We start from the raw sequence: 19,453 nt of genomic DNA, 5'->3' as shown, positions 1-19,453 counted from the left end.
AATCATAGTGGCTGTGCATACTAAATTATACAATCATAGTTCCTTTTTTGCCTTTCTCGACTCTGTACCTCTTCTTCTCAAATAGGGTATACCCCTGTTTAATCAAAAAAAAAAAACCAAGAACACCCTGTAATAAGTGAATGCAAAGGGCCCTTTCGATGATTGAAATTTACAATCTAATTCTCAGATTTACATTTTGGATCCATAATCCAAAAAGAAAAAGAAAAGGCCTTACTTTGAAGAGAAAGGAATAATACACAGCCAAATACGAGGCAGTATCCTCTGACAATACCAACAACAATATATGAAACAGAGGGGTAAGTAGCATAAGCAAGCTCAGATCCATGTCGTAAAGCTTCGGTATGCAGCCTCGCAAATGCCTCTGGTTGTTCTTGGTGCCTCTGATTGTATTATCAGCAGCTTTAGCCTCGACTGCAACACTTCCTACTGCCAAGTCCTTGAATATCGAGCAACCCAACATCATTCCCCTTGTTGGATAGCCACAACCTATTTATAGTTTGAAAAGAAGGTAAGCTTTGTCATTTTAAAAGCAATACGAGCAAATGATCAAATTCCTCTGGAAGTGTTGAAAGACAAATGCCGATCGTAGGCCAGATTAGCTAAAAAATGACACCGTCAAGAAGCTTTGGCTTGGCAGAACTTCTGCGGAAGCTTGTTAAGTTCTTCAGGAAAGCACTGCTCCTCAGCTTCCTGCTTTTAGAAATTCAAATTGGAGCTTTTGCTTCGGAGTTCAAAGCTTTGCTTAGCCTCCTACTGTAGCAAAAACTCCATATTGTTTGTTTGCTAAAACTTTAACCAGTGCTTTTTGGAGTAGAAAAACTATTTCGGAAGCTGATGTAGACCAAGCATTTGAATCACAATATGTGTAAATGCCAGACTAATTGCAATGTGAAATAGCACACATCAATTTTGCATAGATTCTGGCAATGCATTAGGGTCACAGTTTTGCAACTAATTAGGTCAATCTCCTTGACCATTTGGCTCGAAGGCCTTGCAATTTGCATAATGACAACTAAATGCAAAGAAAGCGTCACTCTTATACACAGAAAAATCTGATACAAATGGAATATAAATAACAACAAGCCCAAATACTGAAAATGGTATTCATCACCTCTTTTTCCGTAATTCCAAGGTGATCCAACAGCAACTTTGCACCACTGCCCTTGGAAATACCGGGAGGAACAATTTCAAGCATATCTGGCATTTCCTGGACAATACAAGCTCGTCCCTTTAATGCCTCTGACCAGTAGGGATGCAGAACAGAGAACACCCCATCAGCAGTATAAAGAAAAATTAGCTTCTGCAGAAGTAAAGATGGTCATTAGTATATTCATGTATTTATCTCAACATCATAATCCCAAACATCATATGTATATAGACGTCAAAAAAAAAAATATTGAAGTTGGCCACTCTTTTATTGCTTTTGTTCCATTAATTCCTACACAAAGATCCACTACAATAAATGCTGTGCAGCCAGCAAATCTTGATTGCTACATTCATGCGTCTTATTTTCATGTACATGAAATTAATATGTGCAATTGGATGGCGTCACTTTATCCAGCTGTCTGGGACTTCCCCTTGCAGTTTGCATATGAGTGAGCTGGCTCAATTAAGTGGCTTAACTGGCATGAGCAGTCTCTCCTAAGTTTTAGTTTGTGAATAATGAAGAATAGTTTAATCTTCTACCTTCATTCAATATGTTAAGGATTGGGTATGATCTGCTACTTCCCTTGTTATCTTATGTTTGCATATGTAGTTTTTTTGCAGATTCTAATTGATACTTTTCCCTCAAGGCATACCATCATTCACTAGAGATTCATTAAACTTGTACCAGGTATAATAAATGATTCACCTGTATACTAGAATATGCCAAAATGTGCTCAACCGAAGGCATGATCTCTGCCTGCATGGAAAAATATCATTAGTTCACGCGATATTTTACTTAAAAATATGTGTCTAAAAAGATTTTCACATCACATCATAGTTGGTACCTTTGGTTCGTGATGTATAGTATGTAGTGATTCAATTAAAGGATGTTCGAACAAGGCTAAACAATGTTCCCCACAGAACGCTACTAAAGGAACCTCATGCTCCAAAGAGTACAAACATGCCTGCATTCCAAATTCCAAATGTAAAAAATAACATTACAGTTTGATCATCTTCATAGCACTTATGCATCTTATTCCATGTGCGGGTGGGCGGAGGCGGAGGCGGGAGGCGTGCAAACATGCAGGCACGCGAATGCATGCGCACACACGTGTATGTGTGAGTTCCAGTAGCATAAAATTTGAAAATCATTGTCAAATGGAAAATTGAAAATTTACCTTTCTACAAACATCTTGATCTAATTCTGCTTTGAATATCTCTTGGCCTTCTCTTCCATAAACAAGTGATCCCTGAATAACGCAGATTTGTTCAACAGAAATAATAATAATAATACAACAGCAAATTTTCAAGCAAAAAAGAAAACTGTGACAAGCTAAATTAGCTGCAGAAAAAGAAAACAGAACCTGTAGAAAGACACCTGGAGATGATTCAGATACAACACCAACTTTTTCTGCAAAACCAACTATCTCTAAAGCTCTTATAATGCCTGATCGAGTCTGCAAGTCGATGCTTGAAGAGATGAGAAGGCAAAACACATCCATTTGAATTTTGACTAATTAGCAAGAGTCAAAGGACAAAAATTTTAATTTCTTTCAGGTTTATATGGATAAAAAGTCAAGGCCCAAACAATGGAGGATAAAGAAGGGTGTTTTAACTCACCTTTCCAGTAACAATGACCATTTTTACTCCCCTAGAAGCTGCTTCTATCAGATCTTCAACTGTTCTTGTAGTGATCTCATTTTTACTGTTCAGAATACCTTATTGGCATGAAACCATTACATTTTACCTCAAAATTACACTAGAAAACAAAGTGGGAGAAGCAAGTTGAGCTCACCATCCAAATCACAAAAGATATAGCTGAGTTTTGATTTGTGACATTCAATAGAGCTTTCTTTCCTTGCCATTTTGGTTATGTCTGCCAAGAAGTTCAAAATTCCATGCTAATTTATATATTATTTTACCTTATGAGTGTGCTGAAAAAAAAAAAGGACGCAAACTAGACAATGAGAGGGTAACAGTGAAATCTGTGGTTATAAAGTTTGCATTATCAACATCTTACCTGCAAAATTTTCTGCTGAAGGGCTTTCATCAGCAACAGCATCCTGTGCACTATTAATTAGACCCTTTCCTTTCCACCCAAGACTCCTCAAAATGTTTTCTTCTGCCGTTCTCATTTCAGATTCAGCCTCACCACCAATCTCATGATCGAAGCCCAGAAGATGCAATAGGCCATGGGCCTGATTAAACATGCACAAACAACATGTAAAAACCCTTTTTTCCCCCTTTTTTTGAGAAAGGGAACTAGGACCCCTACTCAGTTCCCGCAATAGGTACTCAAACCCACAAAGAAAGAAAAATGAGAGAGCAAAAAGTTGCATAACATTCAGTAAAAGCTAGTGTAGGGGCAAAAGACAGAGAGTAGCGCAAATGACAATACATGAAGAGAAATGAGAAAACAAAATTTTGTTATTATACAGTATATGTTTTGAAAAAAGTGGGAAACAATTAAACAAAAAGAGAGCTGATCAAGGAACCAACCATGAGAATTCTTATCTCATCAAGAAGTTCATGGCCTCTCTCCTCTGCTTGATGTGTAGCAGTTTCAACAGAGATCACTATATCGCCTAATAATAGCTGCAGAACAAAGTTACAAAAGAAGCGAACAAAAAAGTGGACATATTATGCAAATAAAATATCAAAATATTATGCTATCTCAAAACATCAAAGATATGCCTTACAGTCGGCATGTTAAGTTCAGGGACGTGTTGTGACATAGAAAGGACATCGGTAGCTCGGTCCTCGTCCCTCCATTCTTTGTTTAGTTTTCGGATAAATTTGTCATTACAAAGAAGCAATGACAACTCAACTTTCTCATACTTATCAACATCATCTATACATTTGTCTCTAAATTTATATTCGGAGTCTTTTATATCATCAAATGCAACTTTTATTGCCCTGGCAACATCCATTTGCAGCGTCTCTGCAATACTCTGCATAAATTTCACCAAAAATACATGTAAATTTGATGTTCATCGAGACAATAATCTAGTATGTGAAGCATAAGTTCGGGTAAGAGCATCAGACAAACTTCTTCTTGAAATGCCAATATGTTGCATGATATGCTTATCATATATATATAAGGAAAAAGAAAACTTGTATATACAGGGGGATAAAAAAAAAGACTACTTGTATTAATATCATCTAGTTTTGGATAAAATTGAACTTACTACAATCAGAAACAGAAGTCTACGTAATTATTCTGTAAATATTTCAAATGAAACTATTTGTTTTCACATAGACTTTTAAAATTTTTGGATAAAATTGAACTTACTACAATCAGAAACAGAAGTCTAGTTTTGGATAAAATTGAACTTACTACAATCAGAAACAGAAGTCTACGTAATTATTCTGTAAATATTTCAAATGAAACTATTTGTTTTCACATAGACTTTTAAAATTTTTAGAAATTTTTATGCCATTGCACATAAAATGTGCTTAAACTCCTTTGAAAGCTGCAGAATTCAAAGAACAGAAAAGAAGAAATCCAACAGGATCAAGGGAGTGTGGAAGGAAATTGTGCGGAAATTGTAAACTATGTTAAATTAATCAATAATTCCACCAAATTTCACTATTTTAACTACATTTCAGCTCCGGCGAGTGTGGATTTCACTGGTAATTAACAAGTAATAGCTCATGGCAATGTTGAATTTAAGTATTTAACATAATTCACTACTATTACTCCATTTTAAATCAAAATGGTCGATAGTTGAAGGGGATTTCCATATATTTTGTTTTTATCCCCAAAAGAGAAATAAAAATTTACCAAAAGCTGCGGATCCTCTGGGAGCTCTTCTTCGATGCAGATCTCAACGTCGAGCTCCAAAGGCTTCTCCTTAGTTCTTCGCGGCCTGACCCGTGGGCTCCGCCTCACCTTCCGATACCACCTCCTACTAGCGCCCACAAAGAGCACCCCCAACGCCCCCGTAAAGCACGAATCTCGAGGCGACGGGAGGTAACCCCCTTCACTGATGCGGCTCGGGAGAAGAAGCGGAGAGCGCGGGCGAGGAGCCCCGCCATGGGCGACGGAGGAAGGAGAAGACGAGCGGTTAGGGTTTCGGCCAAAGAGTGGCGGGAAAAATCGAGAAGGCAAAAAGCGACGACGAACAAGAGAGATCCGACGACGATGCAGAGCAAATTCGGTCGTACAAATTTTCGTACAACCCAATTGCCAACTGGCACGTGTCACCACCGTAACACGTGGACCTCAGTCCTTCCGGAAATGTTTTGGGCCGTGCCAGGCCCGGCCAACATGCTTTCCGATCCAACCCATTTTAATTTGATTGGGCCCAAATGCTCTAAAATCCTAATTTATTATAAATTGATCTTTTTATTTTTTTTAATCAAATATTTAATATTTCGAACCAAACCATCGAAAGGTTAATATAGTGAAATGGCCTCGCACATAATATCTCCTTTTACAATTTCGGGGGTCTCAATACGAAATTGGTCTCTGTACGTATCAAAATTATTATTTTCATGTAATAACGTATGAAATTTATCTAAAACTATGAATCATTTTGAAATAGTTATCCCACCTTTTGAAATTTAAATTTGACTATCAAATCTTTTAATTTATCTGATTTCAGCCGGTGAATAGCAAATTGACTTCAAACTTGACTTAAACTTTACAGGCTAAGTATAGTTGTCGTACTCAAATTAAATAAATTAAAAAATTAGTTAGTAAAATTAAAATTTTAGAAAATAGGATAACTGTTTTCAAATGGTCTATAATTCAGGCTGATAATTTTTAACTGATTAATCCGGAGCGTCCATCATCGATGATTTTGTAACGAATAAAAACAATACACGTAGCCCTGAAAACCTGCTGCTGCTGCCTATTTTGTTTATATATATATAGCTTTTGGCTTCATTTACTAAACTTTCAACGTGTACAGCGTAGCAGTTACAAGATAAGGTGCTATATAACGACGTAGTACGTGTTCGTTCTTATCCTATTAGCATGCTCTGTTTGCAACACACACTAGATTCTGAGTATCATATTAAGCAAAGTGCCTGTATATAATAAGAGCACTACCATATTAATCAAACATAAGAGTGAGATAAGGTTTAGAGGGTGGAAGCAATGGAGAGTGGAAGGAGAGGGGGGAAGGGGCACTCGAAAGCCGAGAACGGCGGCCGGAAGGATCGGCGGTCGGCCACCGGGATGAGCGGCGAGCCGAAGAAAGGCGGGCACGGCGGGAAGTTCACGTGGGCCGGCGACGGGCGATTTACGGAGGAAGAGTACATGGAGAAGGGTGCAGTAGATGCGAAGGATCCGAACTTTGAAGAGGAGGAGCGAGGAGAAGAAGCAGAAGAGGAGAATGGTGGTGACAAGGGTCAGTAGTATTAACTAGCACTTTATTTAGTAAAGTGCTTTTAGTTCACTGTGGGTGATTAAGAGTGTAATAAATAATCAGAGAGATTTGTATATAATTAAGTTGAGAATGTTCTCTCACTCCTTCAAATGGTGATGCTAGGGTATTTCAATTTTCATCTAATTTTATGCAATGGATATGAGATTCCCTTGTTTTCTCCTTTTGTTTGTTACCTTATTGGTGCTTTTAGGTTTATAGTCCTTGAATATAGATAATATAGGGTTAAAATGATGATGGTATATGATAATAGGTGGAATAATATTTAATTTACAGACTATTAATTGTCAACAGATAAATTTAAAGATTAAAAACTTAGAAGCACTAATGAATTTGCGCTTTTAGGTGTATTCTAAGAAATAATAATTATCTCTGCCTAGACTTCCACCATTTATAAATAGCCTTATGATTGTGGTTCAAATTTTTGTCTAAAAACAAAACGCGAGTCGCGAGTGGTTTGATGGTTGGTATATGAGATCTCAAATTCAAAACTTAGTTGTTTTATATTTTCAACTAAGTTTATTTTAAAATAAAATAAACGAAGCGAATAGTATACTACTTTTTTCTTTCAAAAAAATATTGTCTAGCGAGATTGTCACATGACCTGAAAATATTTTTAAAAGTTTTTATATAACAAATCAAAACTTAAATTATTTGAGTTTCCGCTGTGTATGGTAGAAGAATTGCATTATATTATTTTTGTGTTTGTACCAAACAATATATTTTGTGTATCACAATAAATTAATTATGATATATTTTAAATAATCACACGGATCAATTTTGGGCCCTTATTTATTCCAGCTTAGTTAACTTGAATTATGCACTGATAAATTAAAGATCCAGGGTCTCAATTCCGGCCATTCATCAATCCTCATATGGAAAGATTAATACATGGTGGCATAAATTACGAAAGAGATTACAAATTACAATTCAAATAAAACAAAATGATAAGTGACTGAGAATCAAAGAATGTTGTTCACCTGTTGAGTGGGACTCCATTAAAACACAGAGAATGGAATGATATGTAATAAGAATAGTGTAGAATAAAAAAAATCGAATTTTCCGTCTGTTTCTGTCCAAAAAAAATAGCATTTTGAAAAAAAATTCAGATTTTATAAAAACTAGTATGTTACTTTTCTTTAAAAATTGAAAAATAAAAATACTAGTATTTTATGAAATTTGAACAAAAAATCAAAAAAGTTTTTTTTTTTATTCAAATGGACAAAAATTAACTGGAAAAAAAAATCTCAACTTTTTTTTCAATATTTTTTTTGAGAAACCAAATAGTACCTAAAGCTTACAACGCAACCTAGCGTCCACAGTGTAAAGGGACCAACCTGGAGATGGTGCCAAGCCTTAATCATCAAGTACAGTACAATAATAGCTAACTGGCATCAACGTAGTCGCATAAGAACATTGAGAAGCTGTGACTTCTTAGGCTGAAGAGATTAGGCGTTACTGTATTATAAATCTTAAAAAAAAGAGATGTATTGTTAAGGTAATAAATTGAATGATTGTTTCGCATTAGAGAACTATTCTCATAAGATACTAGTCACAATAGGAAATCAGTTTGAGTCAAAAGGCTTACCCCCCAAGCATAGACATATCTTCTAAAATAACTTCTTTACTCCAAGATATAACATTTAATTGTTTGGAGAACAAAAATACTCGAGCCTTTGCGGTGTAGAAAAGCTGTAAATAAGCTTATGATTTTAATTGTTGGAAATCTGGTAATACCAAACGTCGAGAATTCGCAATTTGCTCCAACACCGACTACTGTTTATCCGGTACCCAAATCAAATTTTTATCATAAATCTGACTCATCTTCTGCAACAGAGTAGCTTCAAACCTAAATTCTTTTTTTGAATCTCTCTCATCCTTCTCTCGTTTTGTATAAATCCAGAAGACCGCTCTCTCTCATCCTATACACCTATGCACAAGATATAATAATGACCCACAGCCAGGATAATCACACACGTCCACTTGCACCCACATACTAGGTGCGTTCAAAATTATAACCATCTTAACTATACCATATGGTTGTGACTAAATTATACCATTACTAGCAAAATAATAATATCTATGCTATATTTATAGCTTACATCAAAAGTTATCCAATCATAGTCCAATTAGATTTCTACTTTAATCCAACTAGAATTCAACTACAAATCTAATCAAATTCTAACAAAAATAACCTTATTCTAAAACTTTAGTTTTTTTTTTTTTTTTACAGAATGAAAGATGTTAGTGTCACTTTTAACAAAAACAAATCATTAGCACTTATTCAGACGTGAAAATCGACTAGATTTAGATTGTTATGAGGATTAACTTAATTCCAAAAGCCCTACATTGCGCTTGTCATGTGCAAAGGAACAAAACTAGCTGTTTGAATTGACCACCCCGAAAGAAATAGCCAATAATGTTTTTGTATACACCCCATCACTCTATCCTGTTGGTGTCTTCTCAATTATAACAAGTACCCCATGCTCAAAAAGTGCTTCTAGTGGTGAGAGAATGGTTGCCGAGCTAGTTTAATTGTGGAGATCTCGTATAGAAAACTTTGTGGCCAATACTCTTCAATTCAATGCCCATCTCTCCATTTTTTCCAAAACTAAAACATACTACAACAAAACTAAATTTCCTAACATGCATAAAGTAGATGGGTCGTCTGATTCAGAGATCAATGTACGTAAATCAATGATCGAATGCAATTTACTGAGAGTTTGCCGCCGCAGCTTCCACCAATCCAAACCCACAACAATCGATGCAAACGCGTTGCTAGTGTAGCATTCTTACTTGTCGTGAGTTGTATGTTGAATGATGTAGAAGTTATAAGAGATAAGAGTAATGCTATCAATTTTTTTTCTTTTTAATAGTAGAATAGGTGAGATATGAGATTTATATAACTATGTACAGTAGTAACATTTTCTGGTATGATAAACAAATGCAATTAAAGATCTCTCAACGTAGTATAGTACTAGTCCCCTCGACCAGATCTAAAAGGCTTGTTATTTGACTCGAGCCATGAATGCCAATTCCCCACACATTTAATGCACCCCACCCAACTTTTTCAATTGCTCAGCTGGATTTTAGAAAGCTTCCAGATACCTTGATACCATGCGTCAGACAGAGCAACCCCACCAAAGCAAAGCAGACATCCTAAGGAGGCAAAGGCTCAATCAATCCTAGTGATGCTAGCTAGCTGCTGTACCAGAAACTTTATTTGAGCATAACTGCTTAGTTAATTGTACGCGCACAATAAATAATTTTTAGATTTGACTCTTAATTGTGAAAAGTTAAAGGCCATTTTGGTTACAATGTTGTAGGATATTGCTGTTGGTTTAAAAAGGCCTACGAAGGAAAGTCATTTTGGGCGGATTATGTTTAGAATTAGAATAGTGTGAGGTTGATTGACCGAGTCACAATTATTAAAATTCGTGAGCGTTGTGTCTGTATGGTTTAAATAAATTGATTGCATACTTTTAGCAACTCGAATTTTTGCGATTAATGATTAGCGCCAACGATCAAATAGTTATGCTGTTACATAGAGTGACAGTCTAAGAATTTTACATCAATATATTTGAAAAAAAATTCTACATGTTGTAGACTTACAAGTTTCAAATAAAAACTTTTGCATTTGAGCCTTGGAGCCTAAGTTTTAGCTTCCACAACAAATTAAGATAACACCTGGTGAAGCCAGAAGTAGAACAGCACTAGATTTTACTAAGTTAGTTAGTTATTATAGTGACAAAATTGGCTTATCGACACTAATCAATCAAGGCGCATTAGTTATGAGGTATATGAGGCAATTAAGTACTCATCAAACCACCACATTCTCATCAATACCACTCACGCAGAGGAGCGAACCAAAGTCCTCAAAAGGCATCTTCGAAAAAGCAGCACCGCTCCTCATCGATCTCATTCCCAAGATGATGCAGGGCATTGGCTTCTTCCTACTCCTCTTCTCCTCCCTCCACCTCTCCTCTCCCAGTGCCTTAGCCTACATTGGCGTCGGCGGTGGAGTTGGGGTTTGGATCAATGGAAGGGGAACCACCCCCACCTCCTCCTCCTCCTCCTCGTCCTCCACCCAAACACCACCGGACCCTCAAAACCCTAGCCCCATGGCCACCGAGTTCGCAGCTCTCCAAGCATGGAAACAGGCGATAACCGAAGACCCGTACGGCATTTTAGCCTCCTGGGTCGGGCCCAACGTTTGCTCCTACAGAGGAGTCTTTTGCTCAGAACCCCCTGAAGAATCCCCCCACTTCTCCCCCAGCGTCGTCGCGGGCATAGATCTGAACGGGGCGAACCTCGGGGGTTACTTGGTAAGAGAGCTCTCCCTCCTCACCCACCTCAACTTCATCCACCTCAACTCCAACAGGTTCCAAGGAACGGTCCCGGAGAGCTTCAAAGATCTGCAGTACTTGACGGAGCTGGACCTGAGCAGCAACCTCCTCGCAGGGCCCTTCCCCGCGCCGACCCTCCTCATCCCGGGGCTCATCTACCTCGACCTCCGGTTCAACAGCTTCTCCGGGGAGCTCCCGGAAGCGCTCTTCCAGAAGCAGCTCGACGCCATCTTCCTCAACAACAACCAGTTCGAGGGCCAGATCCCGGCGTCCCTCTGGGCCTCCCCTGCCTCCGTGATCACCCTCGCCAACAACAACCTCACGGGCCCCATCCCGGCGAGCTTCGGCTACAGCTCCGGGATCAGGGAGCTGCTCTTCCTCAACAACAGGCTCACGGGCTGCATCCCCGAGGGGGTCGGGTTCCTAGCCGAGGTCGAGGTCCTGGACCTGAGCTTCAACTCCCTCGGCGGCGACATCCCGAGCACGCTCTCCTGCTTGAGCGGCATCGAGGTGCTCAACGTCGCGCACAACGGGTTGACCGGGGAGCTCCCGGACATACTGTGCGAGCTGAGGAGCCTCGCGAACCTGAGCGTCTCGTTCAACTTTTTCTCCGGGTTCGGAGCGGATTGCACGAGGGAGCTCCTGATACGGAACGTGGGGTTCGACTTCGCCGGGAACTGCATTCCGGGGCGCGGCATGCAGAGGCCGCCGCCGGAGTGCCCCGGGTCGGGGCCCGGAGCCGGCCTCAGCTGCTTGCGGACGCGCCCCGCGGGCTGCGGCGGAAGCGGACTTCGGGTCGGAGTCGGGATCCCCGGAATCCCGTTTACGCTCAGCACTACGCTGCCGATCCCGGTTCCGTGAGGAAGTGCCGGGTCGTTCGTGGATTCATTAAATTGGAGTGATTGTGATTCGAGTTGTGTTGGTAATCTACAACACACATTGAAAGGCATTTATTTTGAATTTTGATTTTTCCTTTTTTTTAGGGGTTATATATATAGAGCAGGGCTGCTGTGCTAGCAGGAGCACGGAGGTTTCCGTGCTCCTGAGCTGTTTTCGATGATGAAATTTCCGAATCGACGATCGGCTCCGTTAGACTTGATCTAGGGTATTTTAAGTTTCTAGAAAATAATTTTTGCGATTTTTCGATATTATTTACTTAGTGATCGAAAAAATTTAAAATCAATAATTTTTAATGATTAATATCTGCCGTTTTCAAGTTTAACGATGTAGAAGTATTCAAATCAGATGAAATTTTGATACAAAATTCTTTATACTATGTACAACAGGATCAATATTTTTGATCGAAAATTTTAGTACTATATCACCACTTTTTATAAGATTTTTATTTTTAGCCGTTGAAAATTATTGATTTTGAATCCATTCGATTGCTAAGTAAATGATATTGAAAAATTGCAAAAATTATTTTCTAGAAACTTCAAATACGTTAGATCAAGTCTAACGGAGCCGATCGTCGATTCGAAAACTCCATCATCAAAAATAACTCAGGAGCACGGAAGCCTCTGTGCTCCTAAGAGCACAGCAGTCCTGCTATATATATATATATATATATATATATATATATATGAGAAATATTTAAGTTCTATGTAAGTATTTGCGCAAAGTTGGTATTTTATTATGAGGCACCGCCCGATTGATTGAGCTCTTGTCTATTTAATTGCACGCATTTGTTGCCACGGGTATCTATCATAAATCTCGAAATTTTTGTATAGATAATCTAGGAATCTAATTATCAACTTTGTGCGAATGTTTGTGATCTGGTACGTTTGTAGCTGTGTATACATGCAATAAATTAAAACACTTATATTTCGGTGTTTTGTTCTGGTAATTAGTGGCGGTAGAATCTAGGTAAATGTTTGGTTTTGGGACTGCAATAGAAGGAAGGGCACCTTAACCTATCATATAAATGTATATGCGGTTGATTAATATGTTATTTAAAAGATCAATCTTATAGATGAAAATATGAATCATAAAATAAATGGTATAAAAATCAAACTCAAGGAGTGTAAAACAACCATCATTAATTCTTTGAAGTACCAAAATGATGGTTGTAAATAAAATTAATTACCAAGGCGATCGACAAAACAAGCAAAGGAGGTGTCATCCAACTTATTCAAGAAGCAAGGTCCATGCCACAATTCCTTCATAATTAAAACACTAAATTACCCCTCTTTATTAGGATAAACTAAAACACATACATAGCCAAGCCTAGCTTAGAGAGAGAAAATTACGAAGTAATCAACCTCACTAATCAATAATTAACCGATATAATACATGGGATCAGGGAGCTTGAAGGTGCGGTTACCCTCGGGTTGGCCTAAGATATCGCTCCACTGATCTCCGATGTTTCCGACTATGTTGTATCCTTCATTTTCCAGCTTCTGCCTCTCTCCGGATTTGTACGACACGGCCGATCTCTTGTCTCCGTCTCCTCTGCACCCAAAAATAGTTTGCAATAATAATATAAGAAAGGGGTGATTGCTTACATATTCATAAAAAAATTTCGATTTTTTAATATATCCGTCTTAAAAAGTTAATGTTGAAAATACTTTTTTTACGTTCCGACTATTTCAAATATATTTTTATAGAGTTAAATTTCGTTAATGAACGATTAGCTTATCTATATAAAATTACTAATTTGTCCTTTCAAATATATCTTTCCATAATCTTCACCGACTTTTCACATTTATCCTGATTAGGGGTACAAAAGTATTTTGATTTTTGGTCTTTTCAAATATACCATTCTACTATTACCAATATTTCTTATTTGTCCTTAAGTTAATGGCAAAATAAATGTTTTGAATTTTTTTAATTCTAGTAAATTTTTAACTCAAGTTAACTTAGCGGATGATAACTTACAGACCTAGTAGGCTGCTGGTGGATTGTGTGGAAGATTAGAAACGACACGATCTTTCAGAATATTATCCCTAACCCCGAGCTAGCGGTTCGCAAATTCAAACTTCTAACGGAGGAGTGGGACCTTCCCCTCGTTTCGTAACTACTACTACTTCTTCTTCTTCTTCTTCTTCTTTTTATTTTTAATTGTTCTTCGGGGCCTGGTTGCTTCACAATTATAGTCTAATTCATCAGTCCAATGAATGAAGCGGGTAGCATGCTATCTCTTTCTCAAAAAAAAAATTTAGCGGATGACAACTGTAGGAATATTTTACAATAACAGAGAAAATATGAAGGATATATTAAAAAGAAAAAAAAAAAGAGAAAATAAATGAGATATTTTTAAAACTTTGAGGGGTATATAGGCAATTATTTTTATAAAAAAAAAAAAAAAAACTTAAAAAGAAGAGTTGCAAAAAAAGCCGTGCTCTGTAATTAGAGCTGAACAAATCCAGCCTACGATCTAACTGCTCTGATCTGAGACGACTAATCGAGAAAATCTTTGATCCCGCTGGCTTGGCCCAGCCTGACAGGAATATTTGAAACCTCGCTTTTTTTCTTTTTTTTTTTTTGTAAGAATTAAAATTAAATAATTTTTTATATAAATTTAAATTAAATAAGAAAAAAATTAATAATGTTAGAAATCTGACATGACTCAAATTGAAAATCTCCTACTCTACTATGGTACTATGAATTTAAATTATTAGAAAACGATGTTTATATGTTTTTACGAAAATGAAACTTACTAGCCCGGAGCAAATCTCGCAGAGGTTTGTGTGTAAATCGTAAGTTTCTCAACTGGGAGACGATGAAGGGGTAATAAACAAATAAATGCAGTACTTGAGCACGAGTTTTTCCCAGGTGTGGTATCCGGCTCGCTTTAAGTTTCGTGCAGTGACGTCCCTCTGGTTCTCGGTCCGACCGGTGAGGAAGACGATCTTGATGCCGAGGGAGAGCAGCTTCTTGTAGAGATTCAGGCTCTCCGGTAGCGCAGGCGCAGCTCCCTCGTTCACCCACGCATTGGACAATGTGGGATTGAAGGGCTCTACCCTACGGAAGTTAAATTCAAAAGTTACACACTTAACATTCACCGCAATGATCAGCACAGTTGATTAAAAATTTAATGGCTAATATTTGAAAATTCAAGTTCGAAGCATAATTATTTATCTTTCTTAAAGAAAAACAGAAGTTATATGTTTAACCTAGGGTAGTTCAAATTTGAAAGATTTTGATTTTTTCAGATGCCGGAACACACTTTTATGTTTCTTATTTGATAAATCCCTAGTATAAAACCAGATTGTAAATATGAAATAACTGGCAGAAAAAAATTAATTGTTTGAGAGATTTTAAGTTTTAAAAAATATAGATACTGTAGATTCAATAATGTTTTTGTATAAGTTAGTATATTTTGGCAGAGAATTTATTTTATTGAATTTACAACGCAAGTATGGCCAAACATTAGCAGTGGTCAGCTTTCATGAATAGGTACTGTCACACTTTATCAATAATAATTTATAGAACTATCTCGTTGACTAACCAATAGTTTAATTTAATAGATCTAAACATTTAGCAATTAAAATAAAAGGATGCGCTGCCAATATACAATGCTCTTAAATAACAATGGTCAATTTGTAAAAAAATCTACAAGTTTGGAACTTTTGCAAAACTGGCCAGTTTTTTTCGATTTTGCAGCTTTGGGTCGAATTTTTAAAAAATTGTTTAAAATACCCTTATTCCTTTCTCTCTTTTTCTTTTTTTTTTTCTTCTCTCGTTTTTTTTTTTTTCCTCTCCAAAGAGAGCGGCAGAGGCGGAGGTGATCCGCCTCACCTTTGCCCCCCGCGCCTTCGCCCGTGTCCGCTCACCACCCACCCTCCTTGCCTCCAACCCCACCAAGGCTACGCTCGCCACCACCCTTTGGGACATCCTTCCTCACTTCCACCCTATGCGCCCTCGATCGCGCCCGCTCACCCACCCTCTCCTTTCCTCTGACCCTACCAAGGCTACGTTGTGATCCTCTTTTTTTTCTCTCCAAACCTCCTCCACCGCCTCCGTGGATCTTTGCGACCGACCTCCACCTCTACCTCTATTGCAGCAAATTTTTCACACACCAAACCCACTTCTGTAAATCCGCCGTCCTCACCACCGCCACTGACGACGAAAAGGAAGCGCTTCTCAGCGCTAAGAAGCTCACTGGCGAGTGAGGAGACACGTGACCCACCGCGCCCATCTAGGGCCGATGACGAGCGAGGTGGAGACGAAGGAGAGTATGAAGACACCTAAAAAGATGGTGGGGTGGCTGCGAGCGCGGCTTTCTAGAGAGCAGCGGCAAGCGCGTCCTCGGTGGGGTCAAAGGCGAGGAAGTTGGGAGGGGGGGTGCACGGGAGCATCTCTAGTCAAATATTTTTATTTGCTTAAAATAAAAAAAATAACTAAAAATAAAAAAACTAGAGAATGAGGAAAAAAAAAATGAAGTTGCACTGTTAAAATAAAGTTACACTATTTTAAAAGAACGTTACACTATATAAATGTAAGTTGGACTTTTTAAGATATAAACTAGACCATTTAAAATAAAAGTTACACTCTTTAAATAAAAATTGCACTCATTGGGAGAAGAAATAGTGTAATTATCTCTTAATTAAATAGGGTAATTTTCGTTTAAAAAATATAATTTTTATATTAAAGAGTGCTCTTTGCGAGGAAAAATAGTATAACTATATTTTAAATAGTACAATTTTTGTTTAAACAGTGTAATTTATATATTAAAAGGGTGCTCTTTGAGAGGATAAATAGTGTAACTATCTTCTAAATAGTGTAACATTCATTTAAAGAGTGTAACTTTCATATTAAAAGGTACAGTTTATATTTCAAGAGTACAACTTACGTCTACAATAGTGTAACGTTCTTTTAAATAGTGTAACTTTATTTTAATGCAACTTCATCTTCTTCTTCCTTATTCTTTAATTTTTTATTTTTATATTTTTTTATTTTAAGTAAACAAAAATACTTGACAAGAAATGCTCCCGTGCACCCCCGCCTTCTTCGCTTTCGTCCACGTCGAGGCTGCGCTCGCCACTGCCTTCTGGGACGCCGCGCTCACCGCAGTCCCACTCTTTTTTCCGGCGTTGTCACGCTCTCCTCTGTCTCCACCTCGCTCGTCGGCTTCGGATGAGCGTTGTGGGTCGCATGCCCCCTCCTTCGCCTGCGAGCTTTTTGGAGCCGAGAAGCGCTTCCTTTTTGTCGTCAGCGGTAGTGGTGAGGACGACATGTTTCCAAAAATGGGTTTGGTGGGTGAAAAACCTGCTGTAGTGAAGGTAGGTCGCAAAGGACCGCAGATGCGGTGGAGGAGGTTTCGAAAAAAAAAAAAAAAAAAAAAGAGGATCACGGTGTAGTCTAGGTAGGGTCGAACGCGAGAAGAGCGGGGGGTGAGTGAGCGGGGTTCAGAACCCGTGGGGCGGAGCGAGGAGGGCCGTCCCAAAGGGCGGCGGCAAAAACAGCTTTTGGTGGAGTCGGAGGCGAGGAGGGTGGGTGGTGCACGGATGCGGGTGCGGATGCGGGGGGCAGAGGCAAGGCGGTCGCCTCCACCTCCGCCTTTCTTTTCGGAGAGGGGAAAAAAAGAATGAGAAACAAAAAAGAGTGGAAAAGGAATAATGGTATTTTAGTCAGTCTTCTAAAAATTCGGTCCGAATCTGCAAAATCGAAAAAGATAGTCCAATTTTATAAAAAATCAAAACTTGTAGGATTTTTATACAAATTGGCCAATAATAATTGAGCCTCAACATACGCCAAACAAAGAAGGTCCTTTTTGTCATGGCATGCAATTATTTTGTGAAATATTCATCTCCCAGCACCAAATTTAGTAATCAAAAGGTTTATCAAAAAGTTCAAAACGTTCTGATGCTGTAATTGGATTTCCTCTTTGAGAAAAAGAATAAAATTCACGAAGCATGCATGTTTATGCAAGAATCCTATAGAACTACTTACTCTAGCCATATATTATTTACATAAAAAAGAATTTTAAAAGTGTTTAAATCAAAAGTATAGGATCAAATTTATTGAAAATGGGAATAATTAATTAGCACATCCATACATTACATCCGGTATACAAGTGGAAGATTCGTAAATTATTGAAAAAACTTTAGGTCCCTGAATAATCTCACAAGCCCTTCATAATTAATATCGTCGTTGTATATTATTATAATGTGGTGATAAAACTATATATTACACGTTTAGTTATGTTTATGAGCCAGCTAAAATTTTCTACACCACATGTGTCACGCTATAAGTATATTATTGTGGAGCATCTAAAGCATATCTCTGTCGAGATCACCAAAATATTTCCTTCACATTTGCAAAGTTAGTAGGCGATCAAATCAAAGTCTTATTCATGTTTCTCTCAAAAGAATAAAGTCTTATTCATGTTGAAAATGGCAGCATATTGATTATGTAGAATATAAAGGAGAAATTCTAAGCTTGTAATTCAAAAAAGATACTGACCGTCCCCAGCGCAAGTGGCAAAAGAGCTTGGTGGTTGGTACCCGAGACCCAAGTTCGAATCCTAGTTGATTCACATTTCCAGCTAAGTTTATTTCTAAGTGAAATAAACGATGCGGATAGCATGCTACCTTTCTCTCTCAAAAAAATAAAGAAAAGAAAAGGATGGTAATATTACAAATTTACAATCCTTAATTTTCTAGAGTTGCAAATATATATTTTTAAATTTTAGTAATAAAAAAATAGATGATAAAATTAGTAGACGAATATGGTAAGATTACAACTAACTATTGGTCGTAGGCCCATCAAGGGCTAAGGTTTTCTACTTATCTTTTTAGTTGTATTGTTTTAAATGCTGTAATTCGGAAAAGATTGTTTAGACATTAATTCTCTTAAACAAAATATTCAACTCTTTGGACGAAGGGATTTCAGGATCACACATTTTTTGGGTTGTATAGTTAACATTTCTCATATTAAAACTACAAGAAATGCTACTTAATTAAGCCTACAATCAAAAATAATTGTAATTTTTATAATTCATAATTCAATAATTTGAAGAGTCTCTTTGATTTTTTAATTAAAAAAGAAAGAATGAATTTTAATTTACCTCTATGTGGTTAAAAAAGCTGCACTAAATTATCATGTGGTTGAGCGTATTTTTATTTTTCCATCACGTAGATCAATACGTTATATTTAACTATTTTATAATTTTATTTTTATGTTAATACAAGAAACTATCACCTATTTTATTTGGCTGCAAAATTTTCCGATAAATTAGTAACAATGAGTTCAACCACAAAAGGGCAAAATCAAATTTACCCAAAAAAAATAGGCAATTAACAAGTAATTTAATACATCTTTTTTAAAATCTATAGATTAGATATTAAATAACTTATAAGTAAAATCATAAAAAAATAAAAATTGAAATAGTGATAAAATTATTTTTTTTAATAATTTTTTTATTATTATTATTTAATTTAGTATACTATATTTTTACTATATGAAATTTAGTGTATTATAATTTTATTTTTTTCATGCTTTGGTGTTGTCATAATAAATTTCAAAAGAGTAATTATATATTGCGACGCAGATGGGGTGTTAATGGCATAGTAAGAAAATATATATAATTACGATGAAACAATT

The 19,453-nt window shown here is 37.2% G+C and overlaps 4 protein-coding genes across 7 annotated transcripts in view; 2 read left to right on the top strand and 2 right to left on the bottom strand.

The window, feature by feature from the left end:
• On the bottom strand, nt 134-5,558 carry LOC109716605. Its single transcript, XM_020242140.1, has 13 exons — nt 5,551-5,558; nt 4,952-5,360; nt 3,867-4,118; nt 3,667-3,762; nt 3,188-3,365; nt 2,963-3,043; nt 2,788-2,885; nt 2,532-2,624; nt 2,346-2,417; nt 2,013-2,132; nt 1,874-1,924; nt 1,133-1,321; nt 134-507 (listed from the first exon to the last, which is right to left on the bottom strand). The coding sequence occupies exons 1-13, from the start codon at nt 5,556-5,558 to the stop codon at nt 481-483; spliced, it is 1,674 nt and encodes a 557-aa protein (XP_020097729.1). The 3' UTR covers nt 134-480.
• LOC109716167 (programmed cell death protein 4-like) lies at nt 6,143-6,722 on the top strand. Its single transcript, XM_020241490.1, has one exon. The coding sequence runs from the start codon at nt 6,272-6,274 to the stop codon at nt 6,530-6,532; it is 261 nt and encodes an 86-aa protein (XP_020097079.1). The 5' UTR covers nt 6,143-6,271; the 3' UTR covers nt 6,533-6,722.
• On the top strand, nt 10,311-11,888 carry LOC109716161 (leucine-rich repeat extensin-like protein 4). The gene has a single exon (XM_020241481.1). The coding sequence runs from the start codon at nt 10,352-10,354 to the stop codon at nt 11,765-11,767; it is 1,416 nt and encodes a 471-aa protein (XP_020097070.1). The 5' UTR covers nt 10,311-10,351; the 3' UTR covers nt 11,768-11,888.
• Nucleotides 13,007-19,453, bottom strand: part of LOC109716708 (stem 28 kDa glycoprotein-like) — a 7,173-nt gene continuing 726 nt past the window's right edge. The window contains exons 2-4 of one of the 4 annotated variants that reach the window (XM_020242252.1): nt 18,314-18,374; nt 14,566-14,869; nt 13,007-13,357 (exon numbers count right to left, since the gene is read on the bottom strand). In XM_020242252.1, coding sequence (XP_020097841.1) covers nt 13,278-13,357; nt 14,566-14,869; nt 18,314-18,374 — 445 coding nt within the window. In that variant the 3' untranslated portion in view covers nt 13,007-13,277. The remainder of the gene's footprint in view (nt 13,358-14,565; nt 14,870-18,313; nt 18,375-19,453) is intronic. The other 3 variants (XM_020242254.1, XM_020242253.1, XM_020242255.1) reach the window with 3 other exon arrangements.

Source organism: Ananas comosus, linkage group 10 (genome assembly GCF_001540865.1).
Source record: "Ananas comosus cultivar F153 linkage group 10, ASM154086v1, whole genome shotgun sequence".
In the NCBI taxonomy this organism is placed as follows: domain Eukaryota; kingdom Viridiplantae; phylum Streptophyta; class Magnoliopsida; order Poales; family Bromeliaceae; genus Ananas; species Ananas comosus.
Note: the sequence above shows the minus strand (reverse complement) of the source record. Positions and strands in the feature narration are given on the sequence as shown.